The sequence below is a fragment of the Podarcis gaigeae genome, assembly GCF_964106915.1.
Source record: "Podarcis gaigeae genome assembly, chromosome: 13".
Taxonomy (NCBI): Eukaryota; Metazoa; Chordata; class Lepidosauria; order Squamata; family Lacertidae; genus Podarcis; species Podarcis gaigeae.
In genome coordinates this window covers 41,969,368-41,990,864 of record NC_139689.1, presented here as the reverse complement: position 1 = coordinate 41,990,864, position 21,497 = coordinate 41,969,368, and the positions used below count along the sequence as shown (strand labels likewise).

General features: G+C 45.4%; 2 protein-coding genes across 6 annotated transcripts in view; both read left to right on the top strand.

Annotated features, from left to right (window-relative positions):
- Window positions 1–8,829, top strand: part of SCN4A (sodium voltage-gated channel alpha subunit 4) — a 116,164-nt gene extending 107,335 nt beyond the window's left edge. For all 5 annotated transcript variants that reach the window (XM_083708934.1, XM_083708935.1, XM_083708936.1 and 2 more), the window contains one exon: window positions 2,558–8,829. In XM_083708934.1, coding sequence (XP_083565060.1) covers window positions 2,558–3,930 — 1,373 coding nt within the window. In that variant the 3' untranslated portion in view covers window positions 3,931–8,829. The remainder of the gene's footprint in view (window positions 1–2,557) is intronic.
- Window positions 8,830–11,131: 2,302 nt separating this feature from the next.
- LOC310830223 (B-cell antigen receptor complex-associated protein beta chain-like) lies at window positions 11,132–21,105 on the top strand. Its single transcript, XM_083709957.1, has 5 exons — window positions 11,132–11,272; window positions 14,836–15,120; window positions 17,560–17,678; window positions 19,984–20,025; window positions 20,974–21,105. Exons 1-5 carry the CDS (start codon window positions 11,203–11,205, stop codon window positions 21,073–21,075), a joined length of 618 nt encoding a protein of 205 aa, XP_083566083.1. The 5' UTR covers window positions 11,132–11,202; the 3' UTR covers window positions 21,076–21,105.
- Window positions 21,106–21,497: the final 392 nt, after the last annotated feature.

Below are 21,497 nucleotides of genomic sequence, written 5' to 3'. Positions count from 1 at the left end.
TAATGTCTGGATCAGGTACAAAGATTTAATGGAAAATAAAACCCCCAGATGGTTATCACCAATGGAAGCAAAAGCAGTTAAAAAACTTAACATGGACTCAAATTGGTTAAAATATGATGAAATGTTAGAAAAGGATGGAGAAAAGTTTAAATTAAAGAGCTATGAAAAATTAAAACATAGAGTTAGAGATTGGCTACATTACCACCAAATAAATGAAGTGTTTAAGCTGGACAGGAAAGTAGGATTCCAGAGTGAAAAGTCAAAGCTAGAAACGGAACTGTTAGAACCCAATACAAAAAACTTATCTAGAATGTATAACCTGCTGCTGAAATGGAATGTACAGGATGAAACGGTAAAATCAGCTATGATTAAATGGGCACAAGATGTTGGTCATGACATTATGTTTGCTGACTGGGAACAGTTATGGACCACCGGTTTGAAATTCACAGCATGTACTGCTTTGAAAGAAAATATTATGAAAATGATTTACAGGTGGTACATGACTCCAGTCAAGCTTGCTAAGATCTATCATTTGCCCAATAACAAATGTTGGAAATGTAAGGAAGCTGAAGGAACCTTCTATCACCTTTGGTGGACCTGCCCAAAAATTAAGGCCTACTGGGAAATGATCTATAATGAAATTAAGAAAGTCCTTAAATGGACGTTTTCAAAGAAACCAGAGGCTTTTCTTCTGGGCATGGTGGGCCAATTGGTACCGAAGAAGGATAAGACTTTCTTTATGTATGCAACCACGGCAGCAAGAATTCTTTTAGCAAAGTATTGGAAGATGCAAGAACTACCCACTCTGGAGGAATGGCAGACGAAGGTGATCGAATATATGGGATTGGCAGAGATGACCGGCAGAATCCGTGATCAGAGGAAGGAGGCGGTGGAGGAAGATTGGAGAAAATTTAAAGTATACCTTAAGAACTATTGTAAAATATTGGACGGTTAAGATGTCGAGAGGCTAGAAACAAAGAACTACAGCTGTAAATCGTAAATTAAAGGGGGAAACTTAATGAGAATATATAGAGAAATTGACTGAAGGGTTGCTGACACATTATAAAATAATGATGCAGAGAAGGGGAGGTATGGGGAAGTCATGTTTTATGTATTTGTTTGTGATTTGTTTGTTTTTCCTATACCCTTGTTCCCTGCTTTTTTTGTTTTGTAAAAACAATAAAAAATTATTATAAAAAAAAACATATGTAACCCGAGGTACCACTGTATATAAAAAAGGATTAATCCCCTTTCCCCGTTCACCCTCTGCTGATGATCCAATCTCTCAACAGCTGCTTCCCCCCACCTCCATGTCAGGGGGCAGAGGAACCAAACCCGCACAGCAGGTTGCCAGGAACGGATAAGACAAGGAAAAGTCCTTACCACCTGCTTTCCATTCAACATTCACACAGAGAGGCTTGGGAATGCAGCCTTTTGGAATAATGGTGTTGCCCCTAGTGTATATCCACCCCCTCTATCTCTCCCACTTCCTCATGAGTCATCGCTCTGGGTGCTGAGAAGTGCCCTTTGCCTTTGAGCTTTTGCTCTCCTACTTTCAAGGCTCTCTGGGAGAGGAGGGGTCTGGAATGCTTTCTAAAGATGTTGAGCCAGTCAGCTGTCTCTCCCCTGGTCTTCCTCCTCTCCCATTATTTCCCAGCTTTTCCCCTCATCTGCCTCTGAGCCTCCCTCAAACCCCTGTTGTAATTCCGAACTATCTTCCACTTCTCTGGAAGGGTCAGGCTGGGGAGGTAGTCTCCACCATTCCTCCTCTGCCCGGTTCCTGACATCACCTGGCGGACGGGTGGGTGTGGTTTCAGGGAGATGGGCTCATAACCCATCCAGGTGGGCCAAGGTTGTAGCAGGAGCCCGAGGTTTTCCACCCCTGCTTTACGCCATCATCATTTTATAAGCTCATAGGTCCCTGTCAGGCAGATTGTGGTGTTTTAAAATGCTCTTTCCTTTTAATTATTTTGTGCTTCTTTGCACCTTTGGCATCTCAGTTTAGCTTGCTGTTAGAACAAAAGACTGGAACCTTTTCTACAGTGTGAATAATTATTTATACCCAGTGCTTTTTTCCTGGGGGGACGCAGGGGTACGCATACCCCTAAACATTTTGTGAATCTTTGTACTTTTGTCCATTTACTGTCTTTATTTTTCCTGATTTGAACTATAAAATGGTGGTTTTCTTGAGTCAAAATGAGAGTACCCCGAAACATTTTTTTAAGAAAAAAGGGACTGTTTATACCCCACCCATCTGGCTGGGTTTCCCCAGCCACTCTGGGCGGCTCCCAACAGAATATTACAATAAAACACGATAAAGCATCAAACATTAAAAACTTCCCTAAACAGGGCTGCCTTCAGATGTCTTCTAAAAGTCAGATAGTTGTTTATTTCCTTGACATCTGATGGGAAGGCATTCCGCAGGGCGGGTGCTACTACCGAGAAGGCCCTCTGCCTCTGCAAATCCATTTGCTATTAACAATTTTTAAAAACTGTATCTCTTTGATGATGGACAAGAGGTTCTGAAAAAAATGACGTCTTCCTAACTGTCTTTCAGGACTTGTCCTCTCGGACATCATTGAGAAATACTTCGTATCGCCCACCCTCTTCAGGGTCATCCGCCTGGCCAGAATTGGGCGTGTCCTGCGGCTGATTCGGGGAGCCAAAGGCATCCGGACGCTCCTCTTTGCTTTGATGATGTCGCTGCCTGCTCTCTTCAACATTGGCCTCCTCCTCTTCCTGGTCATGTTCATCTATTCCATTTTTGGGATGTCCAACTTTGCTTATGTGAAGAAGGAATCTGGCGTGGACGACATCTTCAACTTTGAGACTTTTGGCAACAGCATCATCTGCCTTTTCCAGATCACCACGTCGGCCGGTTGGGACGGCTTGCTGAACCCCATCTTGAACAGCGGTCCCCCGGACTGTGACCCCGAACTGCAGAACCCTGGCAGCCATGTGAAGGGCGATTGCGGCAACCCTGCCATTGGCATCTTCTTCTTCTGCAGCTACATCATCATCTCCTTCTTGATAGTGGTCAACATGTACATCGCCATCATCCTGGAGAACTTCAACGTTGCCACGGAGGAGAGCAGTGAACCTCTGTGTGAGGACGACTTTGAGATGTTCTATGAGACTTGGGAGAAGTTTGACCCCGACGCCACGCAGTTCATTGATTACGCCATACTCTCGGACTTTGCGGACACCTTGCAACCTCCGCTGCGGATCGCTAAGCCCAACAAGATCAAGCTGATCACTTTGGACTTACCCATGGTTCCTGGGGATAAGATACATTGCTTGGACATCCTCTTTGCACTCACCAAAGAAGTGCTGGGAGACTCGGGGGAAATGGATGCCCTAAAGCAGTCCATGGAGGAGAAGTTTATGGCTGCCAACCCCTCAAAGGTCTCCTACGAACCCATCACCACCACACTGAAAAGGAAGCAGGAGGAGGTGTGTGCCACCAAAATCCAACGGGCGTTTCGGAGGTATTTATTAAGGCGATCGATGAAACAGGCCTCTTACATGTACAGGCACAGCCTGGATGAGGAGACCCTGCTGGAAGGAGCCCCTGAGAAAGAAGGATTGATTGCGAAGAAAATGAATGAAATATATGGGTCTTCGGGCTCAGAGGTAGACATCCAAGTGTCTCCAGAAACCTCCCCACCTATTGAACTTAAACCAGTCACCAGCACAGAGACTACGGACGACCCTAGCAAAACCAAGAGAGAGGCAGATCGTGCGGGGAAAGAGGAAGGCGATCCCGGCAAAACAAAGGAAGAGGAGGATCCTGGCAAAAAGGAGGAAGGCGACCCCAGCAAAACGAAAGAGAAGAAGGAAGATTCCGGCGGCGGAACAAAGGAAGACGACACCAGCAAAAGTAAAGAGAAGGGGGGCACTAAACGTGGTGTGAAAGAGTCGTTTGTATAATGCAAAGCACTTTTGCCAACTGTCAATTGGCACCCAGATCCAAAAGACTTCTCTCACAGGGGCCCTTCCAAAATCATGTGCTGTAGTGAGCTAACCACCTTCTCTTACCAGGTTCCTTGTACTCAGCTCAACATCATAACTTCGGAAACAGAGCCTCTCCTGGTTTCAAGTTGGGGTTTTGTTGTTGTTGTTGTCCAGATTCGCCCCAATGAGCGAAGATACCTTATTTTTTCCTTATGAGGTTAATGTGAACGATCTCTATTGCAGGTGGAAAGAACAGGTGTTTTAGTTTAATGGTAGGCGGCGTCCGATGTCACGTGTTCCAGGGCCAGTTCTGCTTTCAGTACTTCATTACTAGCGTTTTTAAGAAGTCTTGGAAGAAGAGCAAGAAGAGAAGGAAATGGCCAAAGATGCAAGTCTTCATAATTTCGGTCCTGCCATGTTCCAGCTTAGGCATGGAACCAGAAGACCAGTTTTAAGGAACTCAACCAGAGTTGTGTATATGCTTCACTTAAAAAGAAAAGTGTATGAAAAACTGGGTTTTGTGGCCTGAATCAATTACTCAGGTTTTCCTGTGGCTGCATATTCTGCATAATTTATTTTGCTTGTCAGGGATGGACAAAAGCTTTGCCTTTCTATCACTGGCATGCAACAGACATGCACACACAAAAAACTTTCAAGGTTTATTTTTGCAGCCTCAAGGCCTAGATACCTTCTTGCTTTTTCAACGAAAGCAGAGGTTTTAAAGATGCCGAATTCAGTGCCCAGTGTCAAATTCTGTGCGCATGCGATCACGGAAAACAGAATGCACAGAGCCCTGGATTTAACAACTTCTATCTGCTGGATAAACTTTGTGAAAGCTTCTGTCTTCAGCCATTTTCGCCTCCTTTTCCAAAAGCAGTGAAGAACTGCCGTCTGCACTGGTTCTCAGATATTAAGATCTGGATAGGTTTCTGTGGCTGACTTCTTATGAAAAAAGGAAGTATTTCTTAATGTTATCTCCTGGTAACAGACTGATAGGCAATTGGCTTAGGAGTGTTTCCAGCATGCAAAGGGGAGGTGAACGGAGCTGAATAATAATTGGAACGAGGGGACACTTTGGTGAACAAAAATCCACAATGTCTTAAAAAAAACGTGCTTCAGCTTTTTCCTTTCAAGTATTTGGAAGGACTCACAAGATATTTTTTTGTGTTAGAAATGGTTTAAAGTGCAATTAAGAGTCTTAACCATTTGAACTCTCTATATCGTTTATTTTTTAAAAGTAAAAATAAATCAATAGCAAAAGCAATGTGCTGATCTGTTCTCAGGGTTTAATGTCAGCTTTAAAATTGTTCTCATTCTCTACCAATCACCTAGGAAGATGTGCTGCGCTTTTACATAGTACTATATATTCTGTCCAGAAATGTAGGCCGTTTTGCTTCGCCCCTCCCTCCACTCCATCAGTGGTGCATTTGAGTAATTTTAGATTCATTCTTCCAGGAGCCCTGGACTTCTGCCCCAAAGTCCTGTCCTGACGGCACCACTTCCCCCCCATTGCCCCCCACCCCAGTCCACACAGCACGCAGGGTATGGCCTAGAAGCTTGGAGTCTGAACTGTAGGGACCTGCTATCAGAATAACCCAATAGTTTATTGAACCAGCCCCCCAGAAATACAAAGGCAATATATTCCTGGTAAACATCCGTTTATATCAACTGCACCCATGCAAGAAGATGTTCCCAGTGGCTTGTGCCCCCAGCCCAACCAGTTTAAATAATGGGAGACACATGAATATTTAAGAACTGAAACAGTACTGGTATTCACTACCCTCTCTCAATCCTGCATCACCCCACTGAATCTGACAATAAGAAATTGGTTTATTTGTTCTGTCTGCCACACACTACCTCCGAGGCAACCATTATAGCCATCTGTTAGAAACAGTATATTGGGCAGTGTGGATCATTGACCTCCTGCGGCAGTTGACTGAACTTTGAAAAGGCTGCCCCCTTTTCTGTAGTTTTGTTGATGTAAGAATCCAGTCAGGTTATAAAGCTTTTGTTTTATTTTTTCCACTTGCAGAGATAGATGACAGACAGACAGACAGATAGGAAGGACATGGGTGGTGCTGTGGTCTAAACCACTGAGCCTCTTGGGCTTGCCGATCAGGTCAGCGGTTTGAATCCCCACGGCGGGGTGAGCTCCCGTTGCTCTGTCCCAGCTTCTGCCAACCTAGCAGTTTGAAAGCACACCAGTGCAAATAAATAAATAGGTATCGCTGCAGCAGGAAGGTAAACGGTGTTTCCGTGTGCTCTGGTTTCAGTCACGATGTTTTGTTGTGCCAGAAGCGGTTTAGTCATGCTGGCCACATGACCCAAAAGGCTGTCTGCGGACAAACGCCGGCTCCCTTGGCCCGAAAGCGAGATGAGCGCCACAACCCCATAGTCACCTTTGACTGGACTTAACTGTCAAGGTCCTTTACCTTTTTCAGATAGATAGATTAGATATAGAATCTGCACAATTTCCTAACCACTAAAAAAAAGTGTGCAAATAAAATATTTCCCAGAGAAGGCTCTCTGAGCAATTCCAAACAGAATCAGCAAATGGTAGGATTTTCTGACAATGGAAACATTGAGGTTAATAGAAAATTAGCTATCATCCCTTGACCCATGAGGAGTGAGTGGGTAGGTGGGTATCATCCTGTGGACTTCAAACAATTCGCTAGATAGTGGGTATGTATAGACATGCATAACTAGAGCAGTCTGTTTTGGTGCACATGTACAGTACAACCTTCACTGAAGAGTAGAGTCTAGGAGAAACCAGTTCTGCTTCCTTCCACCAGATGGCAATTCTGCACAGCATCACAAAACCACCACCTCACCTTTCTCCAGAGCAGTTTTTAAAATAGCGGAATTTTTTTAATAAAAAAAATCATACTTTGGTCTTAAAGTATAGGTGGCGCCAAGGAATTGTTTAATTGAATCAGCTTGCATAGGGCCTGAAATATGTAAGTCTCCTTCCTTGGAGGTTTTTAAGCAGAGATTCGATGGCCGTCTGTCTCGGGAAAAAATAATAATTTATTATTTATACCCCACGCATCTGGCTGGGCTTCCCCAGACACTCTGGGCGGCTTCCAACAAAATATTAAAATATAGTAATGCATCAAACATTAAAAGCTTCCCTAAACAGGGCTGCCTTCAGATGTCTTCTAAAAGTCTGGTAGTTGTTTTTCTCTTTGACATCTGGTGGGAGGGCGTTCCACAGGACGTGTGCCACCACCGAGAAGGCCCTCTGCCTGCTGAGCTTCCCTCCATGATTCTGTGATTTTTAGGGTGGTGGTAAGAGGGAAGGGGTATTGACGTTGGATTTGGAGGCAATTTCATATGTCTTCTGAGGAGCGGAGCAGAAGGGTATCCAAGCACACCCCACCGACAGCAGAACCCAAAAGCACCAACTCCTGTTTGTATGCACGTATGTACACACTACGGGGACACGGGTGGCGCTGTGGGTTAAACCACAGAGCCTAGGACTTGCCGATCAGAAGGTTGGCGGTTCACATCCCCTCGACGGGGTGCGCTCCTGTTGCTCAGTCCCTGCTCCTGCCAACCTAGCAGTTCGAAAGCACGTCAAAGTGCAAGTAGGGTAAATAGGTACCGCTCCGGCGGGAAGGTAAACGGCGTTTCCGTGCGCTGCTCTGGTTTGCCAGAAGCGGCTTAGTCATGCTGGCCACATGACCCGGAAGCTGTATGCCGGCTCCCTCAGCCAATAAAGCGAGATGAGCGCCGCAACCCCAGAGTCGGCCACGACTGGACCTAATGGTCAGGGGTCCCTTTACCTTTATGTACACACCACAGGTCTAGTGCACAAACTAAGATCGTACATGGCACCCTAATAGGGTCAGCCATCCTCCATGCATTTATTGTCCCTTTAATGCATGTGCCGTGGCCTTCCTGTTACCATCCCACACAGCTGGTTTGTGTGCACCCAGTGTAGGTCTCCCTTCAGAAAAAGTTTTGCACACAGAAGGCTTTCGCTTTATCAGGATGCCATTCCTCGATATTCTTACTCGACACATCCCTGGACTGAACCCCAGAACTGCCACTAGGTTCTGGGTTTAAGCTCTGATGAACTGCACCTCAAGTCTTAATAATGATGATAATAATAATAACTTTATTTATACACCGCCCATCTGGCTCGGTTTCCCCAGCCAACTCTGGCTGTCTTACAGCATATATAAAACATAGTAATCCATCAAATCCGGTAATATCTGGAATGCGTTTTAAAAATTTAGATTAGAAACCTAGCCACCTGAAGCTTTGCAAGCCAATTTCAGGTAGGAAAATGCACTTTGGAATTTATTTTTTGCACCCCAAATTAACTCCGCGTCTGTTTCAGCAGCGTCTAATCTGACGCCCAAAATCACTGGTTCGGTTTTGTACATGCCTTTTGGAGAATGAGAGAAAAACGCTGCTAATGGGTACCTGGATTATTGCTTGAGCAAGGTGAATTTTTCTCCCAATTAAAGGTCATCTTCCTGTCCCTTCGCCAAGCAGAGACTACAGTTCTTTCAGGATTCGGTGCCTGTGTTTTAGTCAGCGGAGTCTTGTTGGGGATGTTTCTCCTTCCAAGTGGCAAAACTGGAGTTTCCCAATTGCCTACTGGAAAATCTAATTTTTTCAGCTACTCCACGGAGCGGGAGGCCATCCAGGAATTGTGTTACCTCTGAGACGAGAGTTTTCAACTGTGTTTACATGTGAACAGCTGTGGAAAAGAGGGCTCTGCTCCATTTCAGATAGACTCTGTTGCTGGTACATTATGTGACGCTCTGTGATAAAGAAAGAAGAAGCTTTAACTCCATAACATTGTGCAATGTTTTCTTTGTACATTTCTTAAAATAAACTGTAAATGAGCTATTGTTACATTCAGAGCTATATGCTGGTTTTCTTACTAACGCTACCACCCGCACCTGCCTGCCTTACGTGGTGTTTAAAAAGAGAAAGAGAGAGTTGATGTGGCTTAAGCCTGCCTGCAAAACATGTCGCCCAAGTCCTTTCCTTCTCAGTAGGCGAAGAGCCGCTTGCCATTATTTAGATTTGAGAAAGGGAATATCTGTTCATACTGTTAGAGAAGCTGGGTGCAATGACCCACACTCTGCAAGAATCCCAGGGGGGTTCCAGGCACTCACCCATGGTCTGTGTTCCTTTGGAAAATCGAGACATGTCAGAGACTGTTGTAGGTTTAAGAAATATGGTTTATTCACCTGTAAACCTAAATTTCAGTGTGCATGGAGGGAGTCCAGATCTTACAGCGTGGTCATTTCAAGAGGGACTTGTACAACCTTGGAGTCCAAGGGACCACTTCCAACCGACCTACAGCCAGCCTGCCCAAGATGGATCCTAGTCATTTTTCCTCCTCCTCCTTCCCAGAACAGCCTGCTGAAAACTCTCTTTTCCTGTCACCTCACATCCAGCTACCCTGGCCACCTTTCAAAAACCCCGTCTCTGTTCACACCTCAGGGCAAGGGAGAAGGAGTTCTTTGACATTGCCAGTTAGGCTCTCTGTGGCCTTGAATTGTTTCTTAATGGCCCTCACTTGGGCCTTAGGTTGCTGACCCCTGGTCCAGCTCTATCCCCTTCTGGGTGCCAGCTTTGTGTGCTACGATACTTTTTAAACAAGCAAGGTGAGGTCACTTCAAATGTACACACAACTGTGTCCTTATGGTTTTCCTAACAGGCCTTTTTTGCAAATTCATCCACAATTATCTGTTTCCCCCACTTGTGGGAACAGCATGTCCTTGTAGAACATTAATTCCAAAGGCACGGGGCTTGTCCCAGTAGGACATCAGTTCCAGGCAATGAAACGACGGAGGGGAGAGATCCATATTTGATCGGATGCAACGCTTGCTGCCCCAAAGATGGCAGTGTGAAACTCGACTCTCTGTTGAATAGGAATGAGTGGCGAAATGGCGTACAGAGGGGAAAGGGGTCACATTGTCGCCCGTTCCTCTCTGTGTGTCCGTATTAGCGCTTTGTTAGGAAGGAGCTGCCTCACGAGGACAAAATTGCTTCTGCCGAACCGACCTCACGAACAAGCTGCGAAGATGAGCCTCAGCAGGCTTCCAGAACGGACAGAGGTCCACAGCTTGGCTATAACAGACCACTGTGTTTTAATATTTTGTTGGAAGCCACCCAGAGTGGCTGCGGAAGCCCAGCCAGATGGGCAGGGTATAAATAATGAATTATTATTATTATTATTATTATTATTATTATTATTATTATTATTGAAAGACCTGGTGAGGAAGATGAGCTACTGATGAGCAGAAAACCAGAACCTTTCCATGTTTTGGAACGTACTGCCATGGGAGGTCACGATGCCCACAGAGAAGATAAAGAGCTTTAGATCAGGATTAGACAAGTTCATGGAGATTGGATCTGTCGGTGGTCAGAAGCCATGACAGCTAAACTGAGCCTACATGCTCAGAGGAAGCCTACCCAGACCCTCCAACATTCCTCCGGTGAAAATAGGGACATTGTATTCTCCATTCGTATCACAATCCCCATGGCCCCTATAAATGCTTAATGCCAATGGAGTACTTTGGATCTCCAACACCTTGGCTCCTGAACAAATCGACTCCCGAACGATCAAAACCCGGAAGTGAGTGTTCCGGTTTTTGAACGCTTTTCGGAAGCCGAACATCCAGCGCAGCTTCCGCGGCTTCTGATTTGCTGCAGGAAGCGAGATGAGCACCGCAACCCCCGAGTCGGTCATGACTGGACCTAATGGTCAGAGGCCCCTTTACCTATCAATAAAAGTTTGCGAATGTTTATTCAAAGCCAGCCAAGGAGTCCAGTTCGTTTTGTTGCATCTTCAAATACTTTGTAAAGGGTTCCCATTCATCTTTAAAGTCACAGTTATCCTTGTCCCATAGCTTGTATGTCAGTTTTGCCAACCTTGTCTAACACTCTCAAATACCACTACACTTCTGTGCAAATGCATCTGCTACAAGCACAGTAGCACTCCAGCCTGGGGAAAGGTCTCTGTCCCAGCTATATGCTTAACCTACCAATGGCCGCTACTCCATGGCAGTCCTGTCAGTCAAACTGGCCACCCGTGGCAGCCCCTGGTCACATGACAGAGTGTGCCCTGCCCAAATGGTCTGCCTCCATCGCAGCTGCATTTACATGGGCAGGAAACAGAAAATCGGCAAGGGAGAGGCCTCGGCACTTTCAGTTTTTCAAAGGCAGAACTGAGAGCTGGTTGTGTTTTCGCTGGGCTCGAGTTGGCATCTTCAACTGGCAATGGCGCCTTATTTCCTCCGGGTCTGCGGAGTGTTCTGGGTGATGCTGGGAACCTGCCTTGTGGTCACAGGTATAGCTTCTTCTCTCTCATCTTCTGTTCCCTTCAGTGAAATGGGCCAGTCAGTTTATTCACAGCGGGATGGCAAGTTGAGGGGACAATGGGCCTGTCTCAAGCCAGATGTTGCTGGACTCCATCTCCCAGTCAACATAGCTAATGGTCAGGGATGAAGGCAAGGGCATTGACTCCTTGGGGTGAGATACTTTGGGGGGCCCTATCTTTTTTAGGGTGCTGGGCCCCCTCAATATTCTTTTTTTATTTAAATTTTTATTGATTTTAACATATAAATTATAAAATGTACCACAAAACTTATCACTTATACAATCTTTTTAGACTTCCATCAGCACCTCTGATGATCCAGCATTTTAACCACTTCCTATGCATTTCTTAACTTTATATTGCCTTTACATCTCTTAACAAATCATGCTTCCCCTTCTCCAATTTGGCGATACTTCCAATAATACTCCTCACAAAACCTCCGGCAACCCTACAAACGTCATCTGTTCTTCACAAATACTTTTCAAATAGTCTGTAAATTTACTCCAGTCTCCCGTGAATTTCTGGTCCCGCCGGTTTCGAATCCTTCCTGTTAGTTTATCTAATTCTGCATAGTCCATGGGTCCCCTCAATATTCAGAGAGCCCCATGCCCAATGTCAGGACACCGCATCAAGACCCCTCTAACGTCTGGAGAAGCTGGCACCTCTGGAAGAAGCAGAGTTACAGCCTAGCAACATCTGGAGGATTACCCTCCCTGGGTAATTTCTAAAAAGAGAGATACTGGGCTCAGACCTGCCTAAAAACTCAAGTTCTCTCACTGTAAATCGGCTGGTGGGGAGGCTCTTTGGGGTATTGGATAGTTCCCGCCCCCCGCAGCAAATTGGACTACAACTGCTATCATCCCTCACCAAATTTGGAGGTTCTGGGTTTGGAAAGACTGCTGTGGACAAGGGGCTCAGCTAGACTGGTAAAGAAAAAGTGATTTAGATACGTTGTACATGCTGAGCCTCTTGGGCTTGCTGATCAGAAGATCGGTGGTTCGAATCCCCGCGACGGAGTGAGCTCCCATTGCTCTGTCCCAGCTTCTGCCAACCTAGCAGTCCGAAAGCACACCAGTGCAAGTAGATAAATAGGTACTGCTGTGGCGGGAAGGTAAACAGCATTTCCGTGCGCTCTGGCTTCCGTCACGGTGTTCCATTGTGCCAGAAGCGGTTTAGTCATTCTGCTCACATGACCTGGAAAGCTGTCTGTGGAAAAATGCCGGCTCCCTCGGCCTGAAAGCGAGATGAGCATTGCAACCACATAGTGGCCTTAACCATCTAGGGGTTCTTTACCTTTACCTTTTACCTATATGTGATATAACATTGTGCCACCAGATGGCACTGTGGGGTCCCGTTTTTCTCTACCTGTTTTCCCTGTTTAAATTTACGACACGTTTAACTGAAACGCTTCTTTGATGTGTCTAGATCAGGGGTCAGCAGTCTTTTTCAGAAGGGGGCTGGTCCACTGTTTCTCAGACCTTGTGGGGGGCTGGACTATATTTTGAAAAAAATAATGAATGAATTCCTATGCCCCACAAATAACCCAGAGATGCATTTTAGATAAAAGCACACATTCTACTCATGTAAAAACACGCTGATTCCCGGACCGTCCGTGGGCCAGATTTAGAAGGCGATTGGGCCGCATCCAGCCCCCGGGCCTTAGGTTACCTACCCATGGTCTAGATCCAGCCAAGGTCTGTCCACATAGGAAGCCTCACACTGTAAATGGAGGAGCAAAACAAGGAAATCCAACCAGGTTACAGGACGTGTGCAGGAGAAGAGTTGAGTGTAGGAACTAAAAGGGGAGAGATGCTGAGCTAGAGAATGGCGAACTCTTCCAGTTGTTTTGAGTCCTCTGGGCACTTTTCAGTTTGGAGATTTAGCCCTAGAAAACTGGAACCAAGTTTATGAAGCTGTCATCTGATGCACTGTTGGCTCCTTCAGCTGGTGGGGAGGCTCTTTGGGGTCCTGAGTGGTTCCTTCACCTCCCCAGTCCGCTCCTGTTTGGACCAGACAGGTCTGGGATCAAGATGGGACCTTCTGCATTTTGCTTCTGGGTGGGGCTCCCAAAACGCCCCCTCAGCCCCCGATCACCTGACACAGTTGTGCTAACTGGGGATAGGCTTTCACAGAAGCAAGACCAAAAGGAGTGGCCGTGTGTGCAGTGAGCTCTGTCAACAAAGAGTGCAGTACTTCCTGCCCACCTGTTTTGCATTTGCGGACAAACCTAAAATAAACCAGTGCCTGGTTAGATAAATAGAAAGACAGATAGATGATAGATAGATGTTATAGATATAGATAGATAGATAGATAGATAGATAGATAGATAGATAGATAGATAGATAGATAGATAGATGATATAGATAGATAGATGATATAGATAGATAGATGATAGATGATAGATGATAGATAGATAGATAGATAGATAGATAGATAGATAGATGATAGATAGATGATAGATGGATATATGAATTAATTCATTTAATTTCAAACAACTCATAAATACAGTGGTACCTCAGGTTAAGTACTTAATTTGTTCCGGAGGTCCGTACTTAACCTGAAACTGTTCTTAACCTGAAGCACCATTTTAGCTAATGGGGCCTCCTGCTGCTGCCGCACCACCAGAGCACAATTTCTGTTCTCATCCTGAAGCAAAGTTCTTAACCTGAAGCACTATTTCTGGGTTAGCGGAGTCTGAAGCATATGTAACCTGAAGCATATGTAACCTGAGGTACCACTGTACATGATATGATTATTACCAAGTTACCAAGAAGATAAATAAATTGCCCAGACACACCTTCTCCTGGAATTTATGCTTCCAAAACTGTACTGCTTCGTTTACAATCAGGGCATGCCCCATAAGTTCCTGCTGAAATCCGGTAACTTTTATCAGTTAAAATAAAGAATTACTTAACTATAATCAATCAAATAATGGCAAGTCACAATGCATAAAATACAGTGGTACCTCGGGTTACATACGCTTCAGGTTACAGACTCCGCTAACCCAGAAATAGTGCTTCAGGTTAAGAACTTTGCTTCAGGATAAGAACAGAAATCGTGCTCCAGCGGTGCGGCGGCAGCAGGAGGCCCCATTAGCTATAGTAGTGCTTCAGGTTAAGAACAGTTTCAGGTTAAGAATGGACCTCCGGAACGAATTAAGTACTTAACCCAAGGTACCACAAAACATGCAAAACAAGCATCAAATTGAGAAAGCAGGGCACACAACTTACAAAACTGATTTTTTTATAAATATCCCTGAACTCTTCTCTTCTCCCACCTGCTTTTGCTGTTCTCAAAGTGATATAATCATAGTCTTCCTCCTAGGGCTGGAAGGTGAAGCGATGTTTAGTTCAGGACTCAAATTTCAGAATTGTGCTCACATTTGAAACCTGTGTAAAATGTGGTTCCAGTTAGACATAAAATCACCGGAGAGCTTTGCTTTGTCTTGTTTTGTTCAAAAGAGAGAGCTCTCTTCACCTCCGCCCTCCCTTTCGCTGCCATTTTGTGGTTTTTCACCTTTTATGCACATGCTGTAGTTTCTGAGAAGGCTACGCGGATACGCTTCATCGCTGCCCGGTGGGGCAGTCAAGTTTCCTTCAGGTGCGTTTCCACCTCTCCGGCAAATTGGTACAAAGAGACGGAGAAGGGCAAGCATGAGCAGATGGAGAGCACTTCTAGAGTCCAGGTGCTGAGGAACGAATCGCTGCTCCTGATGCACATCAGCAAAATCCAGCACACCGACAACGGCATCTACTTCTGTGAGAACAACAAGACACGAATTAGTCGGCAGCAGTGCTGCGGCACTGAACTGCGAGTCATGGGTGAATAGCTTTAATTTACTTCAATATTCCTTTTTCCTGCTTCCAAGGTCCTGTAATCTGTGGCTGTGAGTAACCATGAAGCAGGGCTCTACCATAAAGTCTACCTTTCCTGGGCACAGACCCTGCAAGTGTCCCTATTTTCCAGGGACAGCCCTGATTTACAGAAGCCATCCCAGTTTATGATTTGATCCCGGAATGTCCCACTTTTCCTTAGGATGCTCCTATTTTCCTTGGAGAAATGTTGGAGGGTATGGAGTTATCCGACCCCTGAGCCATCTGAAGGCAGTTCTGTATAGGGAAGTTTTTTTTAAAAAAAATGTTGAATTATTATTATTATTATTATTATTATTATTATTATTATTATTATTTATATGTTGGAAGCTGCCCAGAGTGGCTGGGGGAACCTGGTAAGATGTGTGGGGTATAAATGGTAAAATTATCATTATGGAACAGGATGTCCCTATTTTCATCGGGCACCTGAAGGGAACAGCCACATATTCACAGGGAAAAGGTATTGCTTGGTATCTTGGATTGTTTCTGATCCCATTTAGAGGCCCATCCTTGCTCTGTTCAATCAAAGGGCAGGATTCAGTTAATGAATCTTGTTAGTGGAAGCCCAGAACAAGGATGTCCATTTGTGCAATGGAGCTTTCTTCCCTCCTCTTGCTTCGCCCTCCAAAATTGGCTCTGGGGAGGTGGAGGGGTGGCTCTGGGAGAGAAATTGGCTCTGGGTGCCACACACACACACACACACACACACACACCCTGTGGAGGAGATACGTAGCGCAACACTGGATTCAACCATAACCCTGGATGCTTTTGTGGCAATCACACAGGGTCCCCGGACGTTTCACCGTCTATTGATCCCTGTGCCACCACTTTATTTCTCGCTGCCACCACCCAGGCCCTACCTGGTACAATACTGAGTCCAGTCAGGGTTAAATTGGAACATAAACTTCTGTTTATTTATTGCAGTTTAACAAGCGTGTGGTTTCATAAACGGTATCGGTCCATTACAATCATGGGGTGCCTATCCAGACCTATAACTTCCGCTCACTAAACCTTCTGCTCACTAAACCTTCCGCTCACTAAACCTTCCGCTCACTAAACCTACCTAAACCTTCCGCTCACTAAACTACCTCAAATATTTACTTGTCTTCCTAGCCCCTAACTGTTCCTGACTCAGCTTATTTCGCTACACTAACTCAACCTACCCACAGACTCTATCCCAATTCACTCCCACCCCAACCAACCACCCAACTCCCAACGAACCCTAACCCTAACCCTAACCCAACGAGCTGGTTTTATAGTCCCTCTGACTCCACCCCCTGGGTTCTGATTGGGTAACCTGTTTAACTATTTCACCTCCAGCACTCTCATGTGTTAATGTCACAGCTTATGCAAATGCAAACCATGCCCACAGTCGCACTGCATTGTGGGCTTTGCAGTCTGTTGTATATTATAGCAGGGAGCTGTTATTGTTCAAAGATGGAAAGGAAACCATAGTCACATTGAAGCCAAAGATGGCAGACCATAGGCTGAGCTAAGTAATGAGCTTATCTTGTCTTTGTTCTAAGGTATCAGCCTATTCATCCCATCCTATTTGGAATAAGGGAATTTCCCTTAAAAAAGGAAAAAGTTGACAGCTGTGGGGGTGGCTCTGGGAGAGAAATTGGCTCTGGGTGAGACACCCCCCGCCCCCATGGAGGAGATGGGTGGGGTTGTTCCTGTCAGGAGCTCATCCTACTCTCGAGTAGGACCCTGGCAGAGACACATGCCCGATTGGCATGTTCCCTCCTTTCTGGTCGATCGTTCAGGAGCTTCAAAAGCTTTCTTCTGCCTAAACATCACAGCAACTGATGCCAACAAACACCAGCACATTTAGAGATCTGCAGAGTCTTCACAGCTTGCGTAACAGACCTCAGCAACTCAGCATTTTGGCTAATCTACTTTATTTACATCTAAACACACACAGAGCACTGCAACATGGCTCCCTCTCTCTCTAGCATCAGACAGCAAAGAGAAAAAGAACAAAGGACAATAGTCCTACTTCAAGGAACACAGTAACACAAACATCCTGTCTCCGTCACTTCCCACTCCGTGGAGTCAAAACATACACTGTCATGTGATAGACAAAAATCCCATGACTGCAATCACGGAGCAGGAATTCTAACAGTTCCATCCAGTGAGCCACAATGTTTACACTGACAGAACCATCACCATAGCACAACACTGGATTCCACCAGAGCCCTGGATGCTTATGCAAATGTGAACCACGCCCACAGTCGCACTGCATTGTGGGCTTTGCAGTCTGTTGTATATTATAGCAGGGAGCTGCTCCAGTTCAAAGACGGAAAGGAAACCATAGTCACATTGCAGCCAAAGATGACAGACCATAGGCTGAGCTAAGTAATGAGCTTATCTTGTCTTCGTTCTAAGGGATCAGCACATTTCAGCAAGTGCAGAATCGAAACACCCTGAAAGATGCTATCATCGTGATCCAGACCCTTCTTATTGTCCTGTTTGTGAGTGTTCCTGTGTTTCTAACTATGGGGAAGGTAAGTGAATTGGACCTTCTGTGGAATGCCAAATTCTGACATCGCTGGTGCTCAAGCGCTGCTGCAGCGCAATGATGTAGTCCTAACATTGTCTCATTCCCTTTAATAGCCTGGTTTTTTGTGTGTTTTTTGAGACATTGTGCGTATACAGCAGTAAATACAAACAACCCATTTGCAACAGGGCCATAAAAACTGACATGTGGCAAGTTTTTTAAGGTTCAGCCTGCAAGTAGCATCAGCTTGATCAAACTGGGAAGTCGCAGCATATTGTGTTTTTAATATTCGGTTGGAAGCCGCCCAGAGTGGCTGGGGAAACCCAGCCAGATGGGCGGGGTATAAACAATAAATGATTATTATATTATAGCGCTGTTTCCTGACAGCATGCAAAGCAGAGCCAACAGACGACAGCCACTGGGGAGCTGGTTCCACAAAATCAGAGCTACTGTGAAAGAGGACCTGTTCTGTACTTTCCCAAGTTTCACCTCCCATGTAGAGAGACTGGGCTGTGCACAGAACCTCCATGACTGACCCTACTGGGTAGCCACTTCTTGTTTCTAGCATGGCATTGCAGAAGTGTAATAGACAAGAGATCAGATGCTGGGACAGATATTTAAGAGAGAGCTTTAATGGGTGTCAGGTTCTCACAACCCCAGGGGTCTCTCACCCACAGTGACCCCTCTGGTGGGTTCCTTATTCAAAGAATTTAGTTGCTCAGTCTCATCGTAGGAACCCAGTCTACAGTGGTACCTCAGGTTACATACGCTTCAGGTTACATACGCTTCAGGTTACAGACTCTGCTAACCCAGAAATAGTACCTCAGGTTAAGCTTCAGGATGAGAACAGAAATCGTGCTCCCGTGGCGCGGCAGCAGCAGGAGGCCCCATTAGCTAAAGTGGTGCTTCAGGTTAAGAACAGTTTCAGGTTAAGTACGGACCTCCGGAATGAATTAAGTACTTAACCCAAGATACCACTGTATTCTGTTACGTAAACACAGTCCTTTCTTCTGTCAATCTTTCCTCTCCTTCTTATCCTTTTAGTAGCTCTCCATGTCAGCTTAAAAGCCCCAGCCCCATTTTTCCTATTCCTCTTTCCTTTACCCTACACTTTGTCCTCGCTGGGGCCATGCCATTTTCCTCTGTCGTTCATCCCTTTCCCCCTACATTTCCTCTGTCTTCTCCCTTTGTGTTTCTGTCCTCGCCCTCCTGACTTCCTCTGTGCTTCTCCTCTATCATTCTTGTCCTCCTCCATGTTGGGACTGACACCAGGCACTCAGCAACACACCAACTTTTAAAGAGCTGCTCTCTGCATCCATCTCTGAACAGCTCCACTTCTCTTGAGAGCCAGTGTAGTGTAGTGGTTAAGAGCAGTAGATTCGGAATCTGGGGAACCGGGTTCGCGTCTCCGCTCCTCCACATGCAGCTGCTGGGTGACCTTGGGCTAGTCACACTTCTCTGAAGTCTCTCAGCCCCACTCACCTCACAGAGTGTTTGTTGTGGGGGAGGAAGGGAAAGGAGAATGTGAGCCGCTTTGAGACACCTTCGGGTAGTAATAAAGCAGGATATCAAATCCAAACTACTACTACTACTACTACTCTGTAAAAGCTTTCCGAAGTTGCACAAAAGTCAATTCATTAAAATAAGATGTACCGTATTTTTTGCTCTATAAGACTCACTTTTTCCCTCCTAAAAAGTAAGGGGAAATGTGTTTGCGCCTTATGGCACAAATGCAGGCTGCGCAGCTATCCCAGAAGCCAGAACAGCAAGAGGGATTGCTGCTTTCACTGCGCAGCGATCCCTCTTGCTGTTCTGGCTTCTGAGATTCAGAATATTTTTTTTCTTGTTTTCCTCCTTCAAAAACTAGGTGCGTCTTGTGGTCTGGTGCGTCTTATAGAGCAAAAAATATGGTATATTCATAGTCCTCTCACCAAGGACTCCTTCTCAAAGGGTCTAGGGCCTTCTCAAGATGTACAGATTAATCTGAATCACCCATGAAGTCCCATGAAACTGTGTTGCTTGGTAGTGTGCATAGGTATTTTTTAGTCCATCTTTAGCTGGACTGGTGCAAATCTGGCTCCATGTTTTCGTAGGCTTTTGGGCAACACCATCTTGCTGCCCACCAGCCCTGGCACTGCCCCTTCAGCATCATCTCTGGCAATTTTTCCAAAGCCCTTGTTTGAGACAATCCTGCTCAGTTACTCTGCTGATTCCAACCCAACAATTGCCACGGTGAGGGATGCTTCGCTAGCAGTTCCTTTTCAAACAGAGACTAAACAGCTTGGAATAATGTGATGCTATTTCTCCTTCAGGGTGATGGCAAGGATGCATCGGCTGAGGACCACACTTACGAGGTGAGCAACAGAGTGAGGTATTTTCAAAATGGTAAAGCTGGAAAGTGGGGTAGTCCATCTTGGGCAGGAGAGAGAAGAGAAAGTACAGGAATTCATTCAGACATCATCCAAGGTAGGGGCAAACAGAGCCTGGCTAGAAGCTGTTAGTGGAGCACTGGGTTCGGAAAAGTGTTTATCTTGCAGAAGTGATCACTTACTGGTGCTTGGGGTGTGTGTGTGGGACAGACAGTATACGTGTGTCAGCATCTTCACACAAGTGAAAGAGAAAAAGGAGGAGGCCTAAGTGAATAGAGGAAGACAATGGTGTTTGCATATGGCATGATCTGTGTTCAGGTGACTGCTGAGTGCTTTAAAACAATTGTGTGCCTGTTATCTGGCGAGAGAGAGAAAGAGTTCGCGGAGAATGGACATAGGGAAATATATTGAAATCCAAAGCCATACCTGTAAATTTATGTGGTTCTGTAATGTCATTCGGATCCAGCCTTTTCATTGGTACGTTTGAGGAATTGGGGGGTGGGGGGTGACCCAAACCAAAGCAATTACAGCAAACCAACACAAAAATATTGTCACAAATATGAAAATCACGTTTGGTTCATAATTATTATGAATCATACATTTCTGTGATTGTGGGGTGGGAAGATCGAACCCTGGTTTTCGCCCCTTCTACCTGCTGCTGCCCGTTGATGGTTGCCACCCATAGCTGTCAACGTTTCCCTTTTTTTAAGGGAAATTCCCATATTCCAAATAAGATTCCTCGCAAGAAAAGGGAAAAGTTGACAGCTATGTTGCCACCTGGGTGCATTTTGGCCAAGCTGAACTGTTTTCAAGTGTGCAAGCCATTGCTGGTGATTTAAATGACAGTGATTGATGAATATGTATTTGGGGTTAAGAGTTGATCCCTTACTTTGTATACAAACTTTTTTCCTTTTCCCTTTTGCTTCTTCACAGGGGTTGGCAGTTGAACTAGCTGATACATATGAAGACATTTGTACTTACCAGGACAGAGTAACAGACAAGTGGAATCTGGGGGAGAGTCCAGGCGAGGAGTGAAACCTTTGGCAGCATCTTTGGCAAGGTGTGCCACACCTGACTTGGGAACAAGTTTTGCTTGGCTACAGTGCTCTCGATGCAGCTCTCGCTTGCTTGCTTAGCTATCATCAGCCGAACTGCTAGATCAAATGTGGTATTCCTTCGCTCCTGATTCCTTGGGCATGGGGTTTGTTGTTAAGAGGGACCCAAAGCTGGGGTAGTGGCAGACCCTATTTAGGGAAGCTCCCCTCCTATCCTGTCCCATTAAACTTTAATTAGTTTAATGCTAAGTAAATGTCCAGTGCGCTTCCATCGTCACAAGTCCCATTACAGCAGAGCATTTCGCGCAGCGGTTTAAGAATGGCAGGAGAGGCAGTATCTTTTCAAAGAGGAATCTTGGAGCAAGCAGTTTGGAACTCAAAGAAAAGGTTTATTTATTTACA